Genomic DNA, 22,495 nt, shown 5'->3' with positions numbered 1-22,495 from the left:
TGTGAGCATGTGGGTCCTTCGATGGCAACCCGAAGATCAAGCCCCTCGATGTAAGCATCTGCATCAAGCTACTAGTCACCACAAATATATCCCCCGGAGGCAAAGGCAAAGTGGGTAGGACAAAAGGTCCATCAGAGTTAGCAATATTGACATTACCCCTATAATTGTCATGCAATCGTGGGCCTGGTGGATCCTGCACCCTCAATGCATCTCCCAATTGATTTTCAGCTGGAACCTGGTTGTTCCCACCAACTACCCTCGGATGTTGCAACTCAACTTCATCACCTGGATTGCCTCCGAAAGGATTAACTGGAACTCCTTGATTGTTCATTCTTCGCAAAGTTCGGTTCAACTCTGGATCGTAAGGAGTAAGTGGTTCACCTTGGCTTCGTGTACTTGACATACACTAGAGTCAGAACCTGAGAGAGACAAAAACAAAAAGAAAAAGTAAAATTAGGAAATATTTGACTAAAGTTCAATAATGCAGTTAAAATTAATCTAAAAGCCAAAAATCCCGAGCAGCGGCGCCAAAATTTGATACGCTCAAATTACACCTCCCTAAAGAAGCATAAGCGATTGTTATCAAGTACAGAACCCAACTTGTAAGTTGGGGTCGATCCCACGAGAAACATGGTCTAGACTTAACTTTAACCAACAATTATATTCGGTTAGTCAAATTACTTCCAGAAACAAGTAATTAAAGGGGGAAAATTTGTGAAACAAATTGTAAGAATTCAATAAGTAATCAGTAAACAAAAGTCAAATTTGGCTGTTTATCAAGATGAGAGAATTAACTAGGGTATGAGTGTTCCCCACCAGCTCATAACGCAGTAATCCTAGTAATAGCAATCATTTTCTAGTGTACTACATGCAAAGTGATAAGCTAGGTATCTCTAAATCATTGGTCCCGACATCTAGAGAATTTCACCCCGCACCTTGGTTCGGCTACGTGTGTATAATTCACTAACCCTTACCTTTACCTTATATTAGACATCACATCGATGTTTGGCTTATTTATTACTTCACACCAATCGATACTAGACTATTTAGATAATATCACACTAAATCTATGTTGATAATTCTTTTCTTGTTGATTACCTCCTTGGTCTGAAATTATGAACTATTAGATAGTATCACACTAGACTATTAGATAGTATCACACTAAAGAATTATGAACTTACGTAATTAAGAATAACAAACTCGGAATTTCAATACCAAAATCTTCAAAACCAACTTAGGAAATCAAGAACTGTTGGGTTTGCAAGTTAATCTCCCAAGCCAAAAACTAGAATAAAAATAATAATGTCTAACCCTCAAAAACGAGGTTTACATACCCTATTTATAGAAAACAAGTCCTAAATTAAAAGGGAAACAAAACAAGGAAAGTTTGTTCAGGCACGCGTCTTCATTCCACGAGACTGACTCACGGATCGTCAATGGATCTACGGTCCGTGAGTCCCTTCCGTTAGCCAGGACTTGGAAAATATTTCAGCTTCCAAAAATTAACTTCTCTGAAGCAAACGATGCAACACCCGTCGATCCCTATCCGTAGCTCCATACTTGGAATTTTCCAAAAATCAGGTACTGGAAACCTCGCAGTCACATTCTACGGTTCAGCGAGATTAATTATGTTAGTTAGTTAACAGTTAAACTTCACAGAGTTAGTTAGTTAACAGATTCTGTTAGTTAGTTAGATTTTCGTTTATGTTTTGATTAGGAACTTTCTAGATTCTCTCAAGTTGTATAAATGTGACACATTGTATGCAGTTTTACAGTTGATTTTTATCATTCAGAAATGAGAAAAGTCTATCTTCTCAATTGATCCTCTCTAACTGATTTAATACAGTATGTTCTGGAATCCACCATTAATGGTGGATCTTCATGCTCAATATTGAGTTTTGTCATGGTATCAGAACAGGTAATCGATCATCCCTGATTTTCTCATCTTTTTACTGAAGAATCGCTGCTCCAGTTATTTCAGGTTCCTCCAATCGCATCAATTTGTTTTTCCTCTCTTGTTGTTCTTCGTCACCTTCTTCATTGTTCGCTTCTTCAAAAAAAAATTCTCTGATCTGCTACAATGGTGGAAGTCACTGATCTAAGGGTTACTAAAACGATTGAAGTAGGTAGTGTTTTGTACCTACATCCATCTGACAGTCCAGGTGCTTCTCTCGTACCAGATCCTTTCGATGGGATTGGATATCGATCCTGGAGAAGGGGCATACTTAGATCATTATCTGTAAAAAATAAGCTAGGGTTCATAAATGGCGAATCTAAGAAACCACCTTCTAATGATCCAGAGTATAGGCAATGGGAACAATGTGATGACATGGTTACGTCTTGGATCCTTAACTCCCTAAGCAGAGATATTGTTGATAGTGTCGAATACGTAGACAATGTTTTGGAACTATGGAATGATTTGGAAGATCGTTATGATCAGACTAATGGTGCCAAGTTATATCAGATTCAAAAGGAAATCAATGATCTCGTTCAAGGCGTTTTGGATATCACAACTTACTACACTAGGATGAAGAAACTTTGGGAGGAATTGAGCAGTTTATGCATAAAGAGTCACTGCAAATGTGCATGTACTTGTGGAGCAAAGGATCTTATGCACAAAGTCGAACAGGATAGGAGGTTAATTCAATTTCTCATGGGATTAAACGAAGTTTACACAATAATCAGAGGAAACATATTAATGATGAATCCTCTTCCATCAATGGCACAAGCTTTCGCCCTATTGATTCAGGAAGAGAAACAACGAGAGTTTAAGCCAAATAATCAATTGTTTGCTGAATCCAGTTCTCTTCATGCTAGTACTTCAGGCACATCGTCAGGAGGCATTTTTGCTGCTAATACTTCAGGAAGTAAGGATTTCAAACCCAATTACTCTTCTTCTTCTTCTCACAGAGGCAGACCTTTCTGTGATCACTGTAAGAGACCAGGTCACATCAAAGAAAAATGTTATAAGCTACATGGACCAAACACATTGAAGTGGATTGCCATTTTGTCAGATCCAAGCTCCAAGAAGGCTTAATTTCACTTCATCACATCAACACTTGTGATCAGTTGGCCGATATTCTCACAAAAGCTTTAACTGGAATCAAACATACTGCTATGCTGAACAAGTTGGGTGTGATTACCTCACTTCCAACTTGAGGGAGGGTGTTGAGATTAATTATGTTAGTTAGTTAACAGTTAAACTTCACAGAGTTAGTTAGTTAACAGATTCTGTTAGTTAGTTAGATTTCCGTTTATGCTTTGATTAGGAACTTTCTAGATTCTCTCAAGTTGTATAAATGTGACACATTGTATGCAGCTTTACAGTTGATTTTTATCATTCAGAAATGAGAAAAGTCTATCTTCTCAATTGATCCTCTCTAACTGATTGAATACAGTATGTTCTGGAATCCACCATTAATGGTGGATCTTCATGCTCAATATTGAGTTTTGTCACAAAACATAATAAAAACACATAAAAAACAAATCTAAAAAGGCCCTAGACACACACAACTCTTAAGTGAAATGTATCAAAAATACTGTAAACTCACGGTATATCAAGCAGCGTGGAATGTGTTTGAGTTGGTAATTCCCTTTATATAAAGAGCAGCTTCAATTTGACACACTTGTTTATTTAATATGTTTGTGTTCATTATAGAAACACTGCTATCGTCTTTTTGACGTTTAAATTTTATTTAATTGTTATAAATAAAAATTATATTAAAAAATATTATTATTTTTCAGAAATTAAGGATTACAAACACATTTAAATTATTTAAGAGAGAGAGGTACGTATATGATTTCTATAGACTTGAAAATTCGACAAAACAATATATTCCAGCAAGATCAATTTGATATCACTTTTTATATTTATTTATTTTCCTATGCACTTATTCTATTTTTACTTAGCATTATGCAGATGATTGATTGTACATGAATAAATGTACGAAACTTTAATGATTTTGTAACAATATATGAATATATTGTTATAATATTACAGACCAAAGCAAATAAAAAATTAAACTGAAATAAAAACGTAAAAATAATTAAATGAAATGAGAAAACACGTAGAGAAAAAAATAGACATATCAAAAAATAAACGAGAAAGAAAGAAGAAGAAGAAGAAGAAGAAGAAGAAGAAGAAGAAGAAGAAGAAGAAGAAGAAGAAGAAGAAGAAGAAGAAGAAGAAGAAGAAGAAGAAGAAGAAGAAGAAGAAGAAGAAGAAGAAGAAGAAGAAGAAGAAGAAGAAGAAGAAGAAGAAGAAGAAGAAGAAGAAGAAGAAGAAGAAGAAGAAGAAGAAGAAGAAGAAGAAGAAGAAGAAGAAGAAGAAGAAGAAGAAGAAGAAGAAGAAGAAGAAGAAGAAGAAGAAGAAGAAGAAGAAGAAGAAGAAGAAGAAGAAGAAGAAGAAGAAGAAGAAGAAGAAGAAGAAGAAGAAGAAGAAGAAGAAGAAGAAGAAGAAGAAGAAGAAGAAGAAGAAGAAGAAGAAGAAGAAGAAGAAGAAGAAGAAGAAGAAGAAGAAGAAGAAGAAGAAGAAGAAGAAGAAGAAGAAGAAGAAGAAGAAGAAGAAGAAGAAGAAGAAGAAGAAGAAGAAGAAGAAGAAGAAGAAGAAGAAGAAGAAGAAGAAGAAGAAGAAGAAGAAGAAGAAGAAGAAGAAGAAGAAGAAGAAGAAGAAGAAGAAGAAGAAGAAGAAGAAGAAGAAGAAGAAGAAGAAGAAGAAGAAGAAGAAGAAGAAGAAGAAGAAGAAGAAGAAGAAGAAGAAGAAGAAGAAGAAGAAGAAGAAGAAGAAGAAGAAGAAGAAGAAGAAGAAGAAGAAGAAGAAGAAGAAGAAGAAGAAGAAGAAGAAGAAGAAGAAGAAGAAGAAGAAGAAGAAGAAGAAGAAGAAGAAGAAGAAGAAGAAGAAGAAGAAGAAGAAGAAGAAGAAGAAGAAGAAGAAGAAGAAGAAGAAGAAGAAGAAGAAGAAGAAGAAGAAGAAGAAGAAGAAGAAGAAGAAGAAGAAGAAGAAGAAGAAGAAGAAGAAAGGAAGTACATAAAATAAAGATTTAGTAAATATCAGATTATGGTGTAAAAAAACAAAGAATAAAATAATTTGAAAAAATTTAAATCAACAAAGAAACATAAAAAGAAAAAAGAAAAAGAAGAGAATTAAAAAAGAGTTAAATAACTAAGAATCTCCAACCTATCTCTATTTTACTCTGCATTCTTTTTATATTTGAAAAGTAAAATAGAGAATTGGATCTTCAGTCACCCTCTAAAAAGTTCTCTATTCTCTATTTATAGAGAGGTGAATAGTAGTTCTCTAAATTTGGAGAATTACTATTCACCTCTCTATTTCACTTTTTAAATATTTTAATACTAGTAAAATAATTCGTGTCACACGCAAAAATTTATTATCACAAAATTTATAAAATAATACTTAAAGTTTGTCAATCATTAAAACTAAAACCCTATATTATCTTACATACAAGATTACGTAATAACGAACATTAATAATGTAAAGGAAAATGATAATTATACCACAACTCTCATGTTAGTTCGAACAGGTGCTCCGAATCCAATTAAAGAATCTTGTCGTCTGGGAGTAAAGGAATGATAAGTTGAACCATATTAAATCAATTAACCTAAATGTGTTTCATAAAATTAGTTGAGTTTGACAGATAACCTTTCTGAAGTGTCTTCTCTAAACAAACAAAAGCTCCTGCACAAGTAAAAATGATAGCTTTAGTTATCTGCAGATTAGTGTATGAAAAAAATATAAAGAGCAGCCAGCATCTAGAAAGAACAGTGATGAGGCCCTTAAGAACCTAAGACACAATTAGTGGGTATCATAGGAAAATCATGAAATCCCAATATGAAAATCCCTCAAAGAAAGAAGAGAGAAAACAAACTTTAAGCAATGCAACACACACTGGTTATTAATCTTCATATATTTTAAGAAAATAAATAACACCATCCAATCGTATAACAACAGGTATTCTTTATATATTTTAAAGGAAAATACATTAAGATACACTACTACTTAAACTTAGCCTAAAGTAAATTCTTACCCACTTAATTATGTAATTGTACAGATACCATTTTTTTATTTATAAAATAGTCATATGTATATGTAATGTGTCAATACTGTATAATTGTGTATATATTATGTATAACTATGTATCAGAGATGTATATACACCCTCATACACTATTTATATAAGACTTCTACAACAATAGTTTATCTTCCTCAATGAACTGATAACTTTTTTCAATATAATTATGAAAACATTACGTGTATTATTCAAAATTTAAAAAGTATATTTAACATTTATATATAGATTTCAAAATTTATCATGTATAGAAATGTGAAAATTATTATAAATTGAAATGCTTAAAATAAAAAACAAAAGAAGTAAAAGAAAAAAATGTTTGGATAAGAAATTTCGACTCAATAGATAAGGTGCAAAGTGCACTTTGGCTGAAATCAGTAATTTATAATATTTGATAAGCAATTTTTACTCAATAGATATTTTGTCCAATTTTTTAATTATTTATAGTTATTTAAGTTCTACATCACAAGATCAAGTATTACAAGTTGATTAAACAGTTATATATATATATAGACATTTTAAACAATTAAATTTTACACAAATTTTGTAGTGTTAAGAGCAAATTGCATCATATTCCTACTCTTATTTAAATTACAAAAAAAAATATGATGAAATTCAGATACATCCCAAAAACTTCCCAATACATCACGTTCCGGTTTCGGATACATTGCTCAATATCCCAATACATCGAGTCTCAGATTCGAATACATCATTCAACGTCCTGGTACATCGCGTACTCCCAGATACATCGTGTAAAGTGATGTATCCAACTGATACATTGCGTAAAGTTATGCATCGAACCCCGATACCTCGCGTAAAGTTATGCATCCAATCCAGTAAATTGCATAAAGTGATGTATCATACCTCAATACATTGCGTAAAGTGATGTATCCGAGAATAAGAGAGAGCAGGAATTTTGTAATTTTTTTAAACTGTGAGAAATTTTAGAGAATATGATAAAATAAATTGTGTATTTAGGTTTTTTTTTTTCCATGATCTTATATAAAAGAGAGAGAAAACCTTGTTGAAACATTTTACATCGAGTACTTAGTACTCAAGTCCTATTACACATTTATTATTGGCCCATAAAAGAAGCCCAAAACTAAATACATCACCATAGGCCCATTATTGCATCTGGGCCTTTATACATTCGACCCAAACAAAGCCTTGACAACTCCAACAAAATCATGTTTGTATCCATATTCTGCATGGAAATGTTTTGGTGGAATAATCTTTGTGTACACATAAAAGGCTACACAACTAATAGTAGGCCCAATCCAAAAGATCCAATGTCCATCCCAAAGGTGACCTCCTCTAACAATCGCGGGCCCCAAACACCTTGCCGGGTTCATCCCTACCCCGGCGTAGCCCCTTTTCGCGGTAACCGTGGTTGAGATAAATACTAGAAGTCCTAACACTAGACCAACAATGGACAAGACAGTGACAAGGCCTAGAGCCTTAGCTTGTCGATGATCATAAGCCATCCAAATTGAAGCAAAGAGTAAAACAAACGTACAAAAGATCTCAAGCCACAAGGCTTGGGCCGTCTCTAGGCCCAAAGTAACAGGCCCATTTGGGCCCGGTGCAATTACTGTAATAGTGCAACCACCAAGTGAGAAAGTTTCGTCAATTGTTGAACTAACCACTGCTTTGAGAGCTAGTGCACCTAAAACAGCACCAAGACATTGAGCCACAATGTAAATTATGGCTCTTGACATAGATATAATTCCGACTAGCGCAGCTGAGAAGGAGATAACCGGGTTGAGATGGCCTCCGGACACTGGAACAACCGCCAGGAGTAGAATTGTGAGCACAATTGCTATGAGAATTGACATTATCAAATTTGACATTTTCGTGTCACTTTCTGAAGTAGAGATCACTATAGTATCCACCATGAAAACAAGTACCGCTGAGCCTAGGAGTTCTCCCATCGACGCTCGCCATACCTATATTAAAAAAAGTTTAATTTTTAGGCTTTGATAAATATGGTCAATTAATTAGTGATTGAAATCAAAATATATTACTAACATCCAAAGAAAAGAAGTCAGGAACTCCCAGTCTTTGAGAGAGTGAGAGAAAATTTTGCTTCTTTCCCTCATCATCAATTATACTCCTGCTAATAGGAGTGAGATAATAAATATTAGTTGAGTGACCATCTGAGAAATCAAACCTAACAAAATTAAAGGAAAGATGATGGTAAATCAAACAAGAAATTAATTTCACACTTACTTTTTTGGTGTGGAAGAGTAAGGTTGAACTCTATTATTACCCCCAGAAAGCTGGCTTTCTTCATCACCGAAACAAACATTATTGTTGGAACCCATTTTTTAGGAGAAAACTAAGATAGTTGCTAAGTATTTATCTTAAGCTTTTAATGCATTTTCCCTGAAATATTGTGCATGGATATGGGGTTATAAATATTCCTTTCCAACTACCACTGCCTAACCTATCTTTCGTTGTTACTAAAATACAAGAAAAGAAGAAAGTTACGTCTACGTATATATATATATCAAGCAAAGGAGATCTCTTAGCCAATTTTATTGGAGGAGTCCATTCATTTTGTTAAATATGCACTATTGGTAGTCAAAACTGTTATACTCTTAAAAAGTGAAAATAAGAAGTACATAAAAGAAGATCTACGGGGCGTAGTCTCATGTATATTCAATTTTATAGTTTTATTACTAATAAAATAAGTAGAAGTAAACCTTTCAATGATTTCACAAATAAATATTTATAAATAACCTATAATATATAGAAATTATATTATGATTTTCATTTGAGACAAGTATTAATAATCAATAATGAAGAAAAAAAATATTATAGTTACTATTTGAGAAATGTCATTACACCAATGACAAAAAGATATGATTTAAAGCAAAAAAGAATTAAAAATTCCCGGGCCTACGTTTCTACGCCCAGGATTTCCGTTTTTATGCTCGAGGCTTACACCTCAAATTTTAGAACTTACGCCTTATGGATCTACGCATTTAATTTACGCACCAGAGCGTTTTTTATACGCCCCGCCCCGAGACTCGCCCCAAAAAGATTTCTGAAAACACTGACACTTAACAAAATAGTTCCACTAAAATAGGGTAATAGGACCCCCCTCGTAAAGTATTAGTGTGTAGTTGAGAATTGATTAATAGATTGAGGGATCATTTGGCCATTTTCTCAAAATTATGTGAAGTTTTCATCGTCACTTACTTAATATTTATAATATAATATTTTATATAGATATTTGATTTACATAAAATTCTTCTTTAGTTTTTAAAATTTCGTACTCAAACAAACATGATCGTATGAAATTTCGACCAGCCTTCTTCATTTGTTTAGCATTTCCCATCAATTAACAATTAATTAGTCAATCAGCCAATTACTTGAATATGTAAATGACAAATGATAATTTAGTTTCTTCATTAACTAATATTAATTTCTATAACAGAAAGAGAAAAAAAAAACTTATTGATACATAATTGATAAAATTAAATTTAAGCTTTAAATTACATTGAGTGGGTACTGGGTAGGCCCATTATTGAGTCTGGTCAATAAAGCTAAATACAACAATTATTGCATTTGGGCCTTTATACATTCGACCCAAACAAAGCCTTAACAACTCCAACAAAATCATGCTTGTATTCATATTCTGCATTGAAATGCTTTGTTGGAATGATCTTTGTGTACACATAAAAGGCTACACAACCAATAGTTGGCCCAACCCAAAAGATCCAATGTCCATCCCAAAGGTGACCTCCTCTAACAATAGCGGGCCCGAAACACCTCGCCGGGTTTATCCCTGCCCCGGCGTAGCCTTTTTTGGCGGTGACCGTGGTCGAGATAAACACTAGAAGGCCTAACACTACACCAACAATGGACAAGACAGTGACGTGTCCAAGAGCCTTAGCTTGTCGATGATCATAAGCCATCCAAATTGAAGCAAAGAGAAAAACAAATGTACAAAATATCTCTAGCCATAAGGCTTGGGCCGTCTCTAGGCCCACAGTAACAGGCCCATTTGGGCCCGGTGCAATTACTGTTACAGTACAACCACCCAATGAGAAAGTTCCTTCAATTGTTGAACTAACCACTGCTTTGAGAGCTAGTGCACCTAAAATTGCACCAACACATTGTGCCATTATGTAAATTATGGCTCTTGACATGGATATAATTCCAACAAGCGCAGCTGAGAAGGAGATAACCGGATTGATGTGGCCTCCAGACACCGGAACAACCGCCAAGAGTAGGATTGTGATTATAACTGCTGCGAGAATTGACAAAATCAAATTTGGCATTTTCGTGTCACTTTCTAAAGTGGAGATTACTATTGTATCCAACATGAAAACAAGAACCGCTGTGCCTAGAAGTTCTCCCATTGACGCTCTCCATACCTATATAAGAAGAAAAAAAGTTCATTTTTTATGTACTGACGATGATCGATTTATTTATTAGTGATGAAATCAAAATGTATTACTAACATCCAAAGAAAAGAAGTCAGGAACACCAAGTCTTTCAGAGAATGAGAGAAAATTTGGCTTCTTTCCCTCATCATCAATAGTACTCCTGCTAAATAAATACATAATTAATTAGGAGAAATTAAAGGAAAGATGATATAATAAATCAAAGAAGAAATTAATTTGGCATACTTCTTTGGTGTAGAAGAGCAAGGTTGAACTTTATTAGTCCCACAAGAAAGCTGACTTTCTTCATCACCAAAAACAACATTATTATTGGAACCCATATTTGGGAGAAAAACTAAGATAGTTTCAAATATTTAGCTTAAGCTTTTAATGTATTTTCCCTGAAATTATGTGCATGGATATATGGGTAATAAATAATATACTCTCCAACCTCCATAGTATATATATTATAATATAAAAAAAATAATCTGTCTACGTGTATATATCAAGCAAGGAGATCTCTTGGACAACTTTTTTTTATTATAGGAATTAAAAAATCATTTTTTTATTAATTATTTTGTTAAATATTTGTTATAATATGGTAGTGCTACAACAAGTAAAGATGTGACAGTTACTAATAATTAAATTAATAGGCTTTTATGATTAGGAAAAAATTTTAGTATGCTCTACTTCCCACCCTCTTCTTTAATATCTACGAGTTCCGAGAATATATAAAGTATTATTGAAAGGAGAATATTTTAGTTATCGTGCTTCTTAAAAATAGTTGGTTTAAAATAATTATTATTTTGAAAATTAAGAGATGATAAATTGTTTATTTTTATTTTATCTTTACTCAATAAATTTAGTGAAAAAAGGGTATTTTTTTTTATAATTTTCATTTTAAGAGTCTAACGATATGAATTTTGATCAATATGTAAGGATATATTTTAACCAAATTGATATGAGAAATATTGCAATTTATAATACTTTTCATATACACTACATCAAAAATTATCTTTAGCGGCAATTAATTAACGGCAATAGCTTTATTGCAATTAAATATGTACTTTTAGCAGCAATTAACACTCTTTATATATGTCCCTAAAGCCTTTAGCGACATTGAATCCAATAACAATTAACTAATGCAGGTAAAGACTTTGAAACTCATTGTTAATGTGTATATTTATTGCCGCTAAAAGGTGTTTTTGTTGTAGTGATAGTTTTTGAATATTTAAATTTTAATTTCAAAATATCGAATCAATCTAATCTAATTTAGCTTTGAAAAATAGTCAAATTGACTTTCAAGAAGCGAAATGTACAACTATTTTGAAAGGATGGAGTATTAAATTGAAATCAAAAAATAAATAAGGATAATTTAATCAAATTACTCCATCAATTATTATTTTCTTAAGGAACATGCAAGAAAAAACATGACAAGTCAAATGATCAGAGGTAATATTTAATTGTCTTAACCAAAAAAAAAAAAAACCTAAACTAGTTTCTCTCCCGTCCCACTTTATGTAAAATTGTTATTGTTTGGGGATGGGTAGAATATGTTTAAAATTTTTCTTTGACAATGTAATTTCCTCAAACTTTCTTTAAATATTTTGAATCATTATTTATGTTAACATAGTATGTTTCATGTAATTTTCATTTCAAAACATTTGAAGAAAAAACAGTATATGTAAATTTATAATCGAAATTAAGTGATTTAACTTTTGTATATTGAATCCCTTCCCATAAATTAGGAGTAATAAAATATCATTTATCTCTCTTACAAAAAGTCAAGTATTTGGAAACTAATTAAGTAATATGGATAGACAATTGATGTTGGGAAGTGGAGGTTAAAAAAAAATAGATACACCAAATGTTAAAACCTGTAAATTAAAGAACACGTACAATCGTGGAAAATTATTGTTATGTATATAGAAAAATCACAAGGGAAACTAAATATCCAATAATAGAGATGGAGATCAATTATCTTATCTAACAGAGTGTGTCATAAATATTTCCCTATTTGTATGGAAGTATCAACCATGAGACTTGGGATTTGCATCGTTGGCTCCATGATATGTGGTTTAACTATTCTCTCCGTTCACTATACTATTTTGAGATATTCAACAATACTTGTCTACTTTATAAAATTAATGGATAATTTCACACTAAGTTTCTAATTTATCTTTATTATTAATTATAGACTATAGTCATTTTCCTAGTATATTTTCAAGACATTATATTTATTATATTTAAAGGGTGATATACAGTAAAACCTCACCAAATTAATATTTGATAAATTAATAATCTCTCTAAGATAATATTTTCTTCCGGTCCCGACTTGGGCCAATGGAAAAAAATCACTTATTTCGATAACACAATAAAATAATATATTTTCAGAAGATCCCTATATAAATATATGGTCTCATTAATATTACAAATTAATAATTCTTGAAAGTACTAATATATCTAAGATGATTACGAGAAATGTGATTCTATTGTGTTTTGTTTTTTGTTAAACTTTTAATAAAGTTCATCTCTAACTTTTCTTATTGCATCCAAAAGTTCTAGTGTTATCTTTTTGAACTGCACCATAATATTGTGAAGAGTTCTAGATACGATAAGTGTTTCCTTACGCATAACTGGTTTTAAAGGTATTGTATCATCTACAATTTCATCGTCAATACTATTTTTAATGGTATCCACAATTTCTTATAAGCTCTAGACCACTGAATATGTATCATTGTCACTTGGATAATTAAATAGGTTATTGATGTCCATTTTATTGCGCTAACCGAGATCATTAATCATGACCTCAAGTTTATAAATGACGTTTTCACAAGTGGGTGAGTTCATTCAAATTCTCTGAGATTTCATCCTCCACACAAATTTTGTAGTGTCGAAAATAATTTGTTGTTGTCTTTTGCTGAACATTTGTCGTCCAAACCAGGATTGCAAAATTCATAATATCCAAAACATTATTTTTTCCGGGATCGATTTCATGTCCCATTTCATAGTCTTCTAATATATATCCTACGATAAAATTTGTTCTGATAATACATCTTGAAAGCTTTTATTATTCGAGCATCACAGGGTTGAATCTCAAAACACTCTATACATTAATAATCATTAATTTATTGATTAAATAATACATCTACAAAATAATAATATTTCACGGTCCCAACTATATTAATTTAGTGAGGTTTTACTATAGTAAAATTACCTTTCTATTAATAGTTTCTTAAGAAGCGTGCAAAGTCAATAGTGGACAAATATCGTTGGAAGGAGTAATAAATAAAATTCAGATTCATTCTAAGTGTAAAATGTGTTAGAATTATTTCTTTCCGTTCAATTTGTTTGTTCTGTTTTTTTTTTTCCACACCTCTTAAGAAAATACTTTTATTCAATAATACTTGTTTACTATTGACTTTGCACTCTTCTTAAGAAACTATAAATAAAAGCGTAATTTTACTATGTCATCCTTTGAATATAATAAATACAATATCTTGAAAAATGTAATAGATAAATGACTATTATTAATGATAAGGGTAAATTAAGAACTAAATATAAAATTATCTATTGATTTCGTAAAATGGACAAGTACTCCCTCTGTCCCTAATTACTTGTTCACTATTGAATTGGCACACCTATTAAGAAATAATAATTGACATAGTGAGTTTATCATTTTACTCCTATTAATTATGAAGTTGATGAATTAAAAACTTAAGATTTTCAAGAAGTTCTACCTTTTTCAAAGTAATTAATTGAGGATATAATAGGTTAAAAAAAATTGTCCTTTTTTGATTTGTCAAAATGGACAAGCAATTAGGGACAACTAAAAAAGTAAATATGGACAAGTAATTAGGAACAAAGGAAGTATTATTGAACATCCCAAAATAACATAATCAAACTATTATTGGACTAAGAGAGTATGTCCTTTGCTCTTCTTGATTTTGTGTTGCATACTTTCTCACTAATTAATGCACCAAACAAGTTATGATGATATAATATATGATTATATACTTCCTCCATTCAATTTAGGTGATGACGGTTGAATAGTGGATATAAGATTTAAGAATAAAAAAAAGAGTTTTTGAACATGTCAATAGCTGTAGATATTTATATAATTATATATTATTCGATTTAAAATAAAATCTAAAATTAAACTATTAATACTAAATATAAAAAAAATATTATTTATTTTGAGACAGATCGGATTAAATGTCGCACATATATTTATTTACTAGTACTAAATATAAAAGTATATGTGTGCGCTATGTAAATTGAAAATTTGAAGAAAATTTCATATGCTAAAATAAACACATTTAAACTTATACATTACTTTTCCCATTTTTTTTATTTGTTATATTTGGATTTGATACATTTATTAAGAGGATAATGATTGACATGACTATTCTTCTACACTATCTTTATTTATTGATGTGTAATAAGTATTAGATTTTGAAAAATAATATATAGAATAAGTAATTAATGCTAAGAATAAAGCAGGAAAAAAATTATTGTCTTTTTTTTTTTAATCTTGATATATTAAAAATGATAAATATGAATAAATAAAAAATTATCTTTAAAATAGTAGATAAATAAAAGTAAACGAATGGAGTAATTTGAAATTCACAACAAATGGAAAGTAAAGAATGCTTAACTATTGATATAATTGATTTTAAACTGTGATCCATAAAAGTAAAACTTTTTTTTCATTTGTGTGATATTCTCAAAAATTGGTTTTTCCAATTACTCTATTCGTTCATTTTTATTTGTAATTTTTGGACTTTGCACATCTATTAAGAAAATAATATTCCATCTATTCCAATTTATGTGACATTTTTTATTTTTTGAGAGTCAAACAATGTAGGTTTGACCGGGAATTCACACATGAAATCTTCAAAAAATTTGAAATGAAATTTATATATTTGTAAACAGGGGCGGAGCCACCTTGTACTTCGGCGGAAAATTATATTATTTATACATTGTTGAAATAATTTTTTATGTATATATAGTAGATGTCGAACCCCCTTCGGCTACTTCGTGTGTCTATTTCTACAGATTTTGAACCCCTTTATTGAAAATTCTGACTCCACCACCATTTGTAAACTACGTAAAAAGTACTATAAATTACAATAATTACTCATCATACTGATAAAAGCATGAGCTGTATGGCAATTCTTACGTTGATATGTAAATGACAAATGATACTTTAATTTAGTTTTTTCATTAACTAATAATGACTTTCTATAATAGAAAAAGATAGAGAATCTTGTTGAAACATTGATGAGTTTAATTTAAGAATAAATTACATCAAGTGGGAATTGAGTAGCGACAATATGATCTGATATTCTATGGGCAAATTACAGAAATCACATACTTTTAAGGTAAAATTACAATATATCCCTTAAAAGTTTATAATTACAGAAATCCTTCAAATGGATACAATAATATAAGCGCTGATACATTAATCGTTAAATAAGATACATTACATTTTATACATGATACACTAATCTGATGCGCGAGATACACTAATCTAATGCGCGAAAATGAGGGATTTTGGAGATTTGTAAAACTTATAGGGGATTATGTTAATAAGTAAACTAAAATGTGAGATTTCTGTAATTTTTCCATATTCTATTGAGTCCTATTAGGCTAGGCGCATTAAACAGTTTATTATCGGCCCATAAAAAGGAAACCCAAAACTAAATACATCAATATAAACCCATTATTGCATCTGGGCCTTTATACATTCGACCCAAACAAAGCCTTGACAACTCCAACAAAATCATGTTTGTATCCATATTCTGCATTGAAATGTTTTGCTGGAATGATCTTTGTGTACACATAGAAGGCCACACAACCAATAGTTGGCCCAACCCAAAAGATCCAATGTCCATCCCAAAGGTGACCTCCTCTAATAATAGCTGGCCCCAAACACCTCGCCGGATTAATCCCCGCCCCGCCATAACCCTTTTTCCCGGTGACCGTGGTCGAGATAAACACTAGAAGGCCTAACACTACACCAACAATGGACAAGACAGTGACATGGCCAAGAGCCTTAGCTTGTCGATGATCATAAGCCATCCAAATTGAAGCAAAGAGAAAAACAAATGTACAAAATATCTCTAGCCACAAGGCTTGGGCCGTCTCTAGGCCCAAAGTAATGGGCCCATTTGGGCCCGGTGCAATTATTGTGACAGTGCAACCACCAAGTGAGAATGTGTCTTCAATTGATGAACTAACCACTGCCCTAAGAGCTAGTGCACCTAAAATTGCACCAATACATTGTGCCATTATGTAAATTATGGCTCTTGACATGGATATAATTCCGACGAGCGCGGCCGAGAAGGAGATAACCGGGTTGATATGGCCTCCGGACACCGGAACAACCGCGAGGAGTAGGATTGTGATCACAACTGCTATGAGAATTGACATGATCAAATTTGGCATTTTCGTGTCACTTTCAAAAGTGGAAATCACTATAGTATCCAACATGAAAACAAGAACCGCTGTGCCTAGGAGTTCTCCCATCGACGCTCGCCATACCTATATAACAAAAAAAAAAATATGCACTGATAATACTCGATTTATTTATTCTGAAGGCAATTAGTGATAAAATTAAAATATATTACTAACATCCAAGCAAAAGAAGTCTGGAACGCCCAGCCTTTCAGAGAATGAGAGAAAATTTGGCTTCTTTCCCTCATCGTCAATAGTATTCCTGCTAATAGGAGTGTACAATAATTAATTAGGACAAATTAAAGTTTGATTCTTTTTCAGATTGTCACTCAACTAATTCTTATTATCTCAGAAAGTCACTATTTCAAAACTTTTCAACAAAGAAATTGACTTTCTGAGATAATAAATATTGATTAATTGACCATTTGAGAAATCAACCAGACAAATTAAAGGAAAAGATCATAATAAATCAAAGAAGAAATTAATTTGACATACTTTCTTGGTGTAGAAGAGCAAGTTTGAACTCTATTAGTCCCACCAGAAAGCTGGTTTTCCTCATCACCAAAAACAACATTATTCTTGGAAGCCATATGTGGGAGAAAACCAAGATAATTGATCCTAGTATTTAGCTTAAGGTTTTAATTATGTGCATGGAAATGGGTTATAAATACTACTCTCCAACCTCCACTGCCTAACCTATCTTTTATTGTTATTATTATTAATTATTAGAATATAAGAAAGTTATGTTTACGTGTATATATCAAGAAAAAGAGATCTCTTGGCCAATTTTAATGGGGGAGTCAATTTCTTATTAATTGTTTTTAAAAAAAAATATTTGTTATAAAATATGGTAGTTCTACTACTAAATGTAAGGATTTGACATATCATTAAAATAGTAGGCATTTTTGTGATTAGGAAATAATTTAAGAATAGTAAGCTCTACTTTTTCATCCTCTTTATTATTTACGAGTTACCAAAATATATAAAGTATTAATGAAAGGTATCTATGCTACTTTTTGGATCATTTTAGTTATCGTGCTTTTAAAAAAATATTTGGTTCAAAATAATTATTAATTTAAGAAATTAAGAGATGATTAACTTTTTATTTTTACTTAATAAATATGAAAAAGGATTAATGTGATGAAAATAAAAGAGTAGCATTAAATCAAAATTAAAGAGTAAATAAGAATAATTTAATTAAAGTATTTTTTTAGTTAATGTTTTGAAAAGGAGCGTGTAATGAAATATATATCAAGTAAAATAGATCGGAGGAAATATTTAATTTTCTAAATCAAAAAGTATTTTTCTCCCATCCCCTTTTATGTAAAATCACTATTTTAGTTTTGGGAGTTAAATAATTTTTCAATTTTCTTTGACTAAATAATTTTCTCAAACTCTTTTTAAATACTTTAAATTATTATCATGTTGAGTTATTTTATTTTTATTTTATTTTTAAATGTATAATTTTTATTTTAAGAAATTTGTTTGGGGGGGGGGGGGTATATACCTTAACTCATAGTAAAAATTGAGTGATTTATCCTTAGTATATTGAATCCCTTCATATAAATTATGGGGAAAAAAATTCTCTCTTTTAGCATGATTTAATTGTGGAGTAGTAAATGAAAGTCCAAAAATCATATTACATATATATGTTTTTTTTTAATGTCAAATATTTTGAAACTAACTAATTCAGTAATATGGAAAGACGATTGATGTTGAGGAGTAGAGGAACGAATTTTTTAGTAGATACAACAAATATTAAAATAGGTAAATTAAAGAACACGAACGATTGGGAAATATTGTTATGCATTTAGAAAAATCACAAGGGAAATTAAAGATCCAATAATGGAGATGGAAGGTCAAATAACTTAACAAAGTGTGTCATCAATTTTTACCTTATTCGTAAATCATATGGAAGTATCAAATGTTAGACTTGGGATTAGCATTGTTGGCTCCATGATTTGTGGTTTAACTAATAAATGAAGTCATGCTCATTCAAGTCTATAATATCTCAAAATTATATCGATAAACATCTTATTTTTGCTTTGCACTCAGACATGCTTAGTATTTTAATGGTCATGTGCTATTCAAAATTCATGAACATTTATAAAAGTAACTATAACTCTCAATCGAAGCGACCTCACTTTTATATTTATATAGGTGAAATTCTTTTAGTGTCTTTGTCAATTTGAGACACTTGTTCCTTAAACTGAACCTCATTAATGGAACTCCCTCATCTATGACAATCATCAATACTAGTATATCTCTTAATCTAATACTAAAACATTCATGTATCAATAACTTGTTATTACCCTTTGAACGCATAACTATTTATTTCAAAGTATTGGGTAGTGTTAAAAATGATCATTGAATGTATATGAACCAAGAAGAATTAAGGAAAAGCTTGAATCTCCATTAAAGCTTCTCAGAGAAACTATACAGTGAAATGAATACAATGAAGAGCACACTCAAAACTCCTATACAATTCATCTGTATCATGCCTTATATACATCTGACTACTAACCGACTTACATAAATGAAATATCTTCTAACAGAATCCAGAACTAACTAACAGAAGACTTAACTAACTAACAGTGACAGCTGGACTAATTAACAGTGAACTACAGTGACTAACATTTACATTCAGCTCTTTGCAATTTCCTTGTTGTATTCTCCAATAGCCCCCTTCAAGCTGGGTGATATGAAGATGTTCTTCATTCTCAGCTTGGACATGAGATGTTAATGCTGATATTTACCCAACCCCTTATTAAAAATGTCAGCAGGTTGTTCAGAAGAACATAAGTAGTGTATGATCACAAATCCCTTCAAAGCCTTTTCCCTAATAAAATGACAATCAATGTCAATGTATTTTGTTCTTTCATGGAACATTGGATTAGCAGCAATTTGAATTGCTGCTTTGCTATCGCAGTGAATAGGAACAGGTAGGCTCAAGGGCATGTCTAGTGTCTCAAACAAACCAATGATCCAGGTGATTTCTGCAACAGTTGAGGCAAGACTCCTATACTCTGCCTCAGCTGAACTCCTAGAAATAGTGGACTGTTTCTTGGACTTCCAAGAGATTGGTGAATCCTCATACTGCACTAGGTAACCAGTGATGGACTTCCTGGTGTTAACACAAGACCCCCAGTCTGCATCACAGTAAGCCTGCAATGATCCTGTGGGTGTTGATGATAGCAGCACCCCATTGCCTGGTGATTTCTTGACATACTTCACTATTCTGATGGCAGCATTCATGTGGGAAGTCTTTGGAGCATGCATGAATTGACTCAAGTTTTGAACTGCATATGATATATCTGGTCTTGTGAGAGTGAGATATAATAATCTTCCAATCAACCTTTGATATTCACTGACATCTAATAGTAAAGGATCAGAATCATTCCCAACTAAGTCATCAAATTCAGTAGTAGTAAGCTTCAGGTTCTGCTCAATTGGTGTGTCCACAGGCTTAGAGCCTCCCAATCCCAAATCTGAAATTAATTCTAAAGCATACTTTCTTTGGTGCATCAGAATTCCTTCTGAGTTTCTGGCTAATTCAATTCCAAGGAAAAATCTCAAGCTCCCCAAATCTTTAATCTTGAAGTTATCCTTCAGGACTTGTTTTGCCTCTTCTATTAGTTGTGGACAACTTCCAGTCACAAGAAGATCATCCACATATATGAGTATCATAACTATCCCAGCATGAGTCTTCTTAGTCATAAGAGAATAATCAAGATGACTTTGTTGAAACCCTGCTGCTAACAAGACAGTAGTCAACTTAACATTCCATTGTCTAGAGGCTTGCTTCAGTCCATATAGTAACTTAATCAATTTACACACTTGAATTCCTTCTCCATTATCCTGGTGGAAACCTTGGGGGCAATTGCATATATACTTCTTCAGCTAAATCTCCTTGCAAGAATGCATTATAAACATCCATTTGTTGAATATCCCAACCTTTTATTGCTGCAATGGATAACACTGTCCTTACTGTGACCATTTTGACAACTGGGGAAAATATTTCTTGATAGTCCAAACCTTCCTTTTGGTTGTAACCCTTAGCTACCAACCTAGCCTTAAACCTCTCAACTTGTCCATCAGCCTTGTATTTTATCTTAAAGACCCATTTACATCCAATAGCCTTCTTCCCATAGGGCAGTGGAACCAGTGTCCATGTCTTGTTGTCCTCCAAAGCTTTGATCTCATCATTCATAGCTCGAACCCATCTATCATCTAGTATAGCATGTTGATAAGTGCTTGGTTCTACTTCAACTGAGGAGCTGGCAATACAACACTGATATGGTCTTGACAAATGGTCATAGTTAACAAGAGATAGAATAGAGACAATTGGTTTGCTTAGTTCTTCCTGATATCACAAAATCTTTCTGCCATAAATGAGCTTTACTTGACCTTGTTGATCTTCTCTGTTCCTTCTCAGTAGACTGAATCATTGCATTTTCTTCAGATGCAGTTGCAGATATTGTTTGTTCTATGGCAATCTCTGGCACAACTGCTGCACCATCTTCTACTACTGCTGGTTGAGGAGTTTGAACATTTTCTGTGTACCAAGTATCAGCCTCTGTATTGGGTACTATAGGATCAGCATTAATCTTCCTATATTCTGTAACCTTCAACACATTAGTTGAGTTAAAAGGAAAGATGTTCTCAACAAATATGACATCTCTGCTAATGAAGAAAATATGGTGCTCTAGATCATATAGCTTGTACCCCTTATGTGTATCTCCATCTCCCACCAACACTGATCTGGTTATTCTTGGACCAAATTTGTCAGTTTTGTGTGTTATAGTAGCATGACATAAACATCCTATAACTCTCATATAGGATATATCAGGTGGCTTTCCAAACATTATTTCAAAAGCAGAAACATTATGTAATATTGACAATGGTACCCTATTTATGATATGTACAACAGCTAGTATACACTCTCCCCAAAATCTGATTGGTAAATGACCTTGAAATCTGATTGCTCTAGCAGTTTCTAGGATGTGTCTATGCTTTCTTTCCACCACACCATTTTGTTGAGGTGTGTGTGGACAAGAACTGTGATTAATTATACCATGATTCTTAAACAACTCATTACACTGAGAGTCAAATAATTCTCCTCCATTATATGATCTGAAGCACTTAACCTGCACACCAAACTGTGTTCTAACCATCACAAGAAACTGCTTCAATATAGTGGAAACATCAGATTTGAGATGCAATAGAAAAACTCAAGTCCATCTGAAATGATCATCAACAAGTGTAAGAAAAAACTTCATGTTATTATGTGTTGCAGCCTTATATGGTCCCCATACATCTAAGTGAATCAAATCAAAACATCTAACACTTCTATTGTTACTAGCTTTAAAAGGAAGTCTTATTTGTCTTGCTAATGAACATACATCACAGTTGTCTAGTGTCAAATTTGTACTATTGTGCCTGAGCATACTTATTTTTCTAACTACATTCATAGGCACATGCCCCAATCTCTTGTGCCAAACACCACCATCTTCACATCCTTTTCACTACTAAAAAAACAGTGAATACCGACCTAAAA

At 32.1% G+C, this 22,495-nt stretch overlaps 4 protein-coding genes across 7 annotated transcripts; 1 reads left to right on the top strand and 3 right to left on the bottom strand.

The window, feature by feature from the left end:
• Positions 1 to 2,080: 2,080 nt before the first annotated feature.
• Positions 2,081 to 3,037, top strand: LOC107058664 (uncharacterized). Its single transcript, XM_015304652.1, has one exon. The coding sequence runs from the start codon at positions 2,081 to 2,083 to the stop codon at positions 3,035 to 3,037; it is 957 nt and encodes a 318-aa protein (XP_015160138.1).
• Positions 3,038 to 7,087: 4,050 nt separating this feature from the next.
• Positions 7,088 to 8,452, bottom strand: LOC102588670 (probable aquaporin TIP4-3). Of its 2 annotated transcripts, none has more exons than XM_006365858.1 (3): positions 8,315 to 8,452; positions 8,114 to 8,201; positions 7,088 to 8,031 (listed from the first exon to the last, which is right to left on the bottom strand). In XM_006365858.1, exons 1-3 carry the CDS (start codon positions 8,407 to 8,409, stop codon positions 7,228 to 7,230), a joined length of 987 nt encoding a protein of 328 aa, XP_006365920.1. In that variant the 5' UTR covers positions 8,410 to 8,452; the 3' UTR covers positions 7,088 to 7,227. The 2 variants fall into 2 exon arrangements, with proteins under 2 accessions (XP_006365920.1, XP_006365921.1); XM_006365859.1 differs by having other exon boundaries at positions 8,114 to 8,198.
• Positions 8,453 to 9,666: 1,214 nt separating this feature from the next.
• On the bottom strand, positions 9,667 to 10,844 carry LOC102589211 (probable aquaporin TIP4-3). The gene is made up of 3 exons (XM_006365860.2): positions 10,726 to 10,844; positions 10,558 to 10,642; positions 9,667 to 10,470 (listed from the first exon to the last, which is right to left on the bottom strand). The coding sequence occupies exons 1-3, from the start codon at positions 10,818 to 10,820 to the stop codon at positions 9,667 to 9,669; spliced, it is 984 nt and encodes a 327-aa protein (XP_006365922.1). The 5' UTR covers positions 10,821 to 10,844.
• Positions 10,845 to 16,038: 5,194 nt separating this feature from the next.
• LOC102588130 (aquaporin-4-like) lies at positions 16,039 to 17,561 on the bottom strand. 3 transcript variants are annotated; one of them, XM_006365856.2, is made up of 3 exons: positions 17,434 to 17,561; positions 17,116 to 17,203; positions 16,039 to 17,025 (listed from the first exon to the last, which is right to left on the bottom strand). In XM_006365856.2, the coding sequence occupies exons 1-3, from the start codon at positions 17,526 to 17,528 to the stop codon at positions 16,222 to 16,224; spliced, it is 987 nt and encodes a 328-aa protein (XP_006365918.1). In that variant the 5' UTR covers positions 17,529 to 17,561; the 3' UTR covers positions 16,039 to 16,221. The 3 variants fall into 3 exon arrangements, with proteins under 3 accessions (XP_006365918.1, XP_006365919.1, XP_015160144.1); XM_006365857.2 differs by having other exon boundaries at positions 17,116 to 17,200; XM_015304658.1 differs by lacking the exon at positions 17,116 to 17,203 and having other exon boundaries at positions 17,434 to 17,508.
• Between the last annotated feature and the right edge of the window lie 4,934 nt (positions 17,562 to 22,495).

This window comes from Solanum tuberosum, unplaced genomic scaffold (genome assembly GCF_000226075.1).
Source record: "Solanum tuberosum cultivar DM 1-3 516 R44 unplaced genomic scaffold, SolTub_3.0 scf00553, whole genome shotgun sequence".
Lineage (NCBI taxonomy): Eukaryota > Viridiplantae > Streptophyta > Magnoliopsida > Solanales > Solanaceae > Solanum > Solanum tuberosum.
Note: the sequence above shows the minus strand (reverse complement) of the source record. Positions and strands in the feature narration are given on the sequence as shown.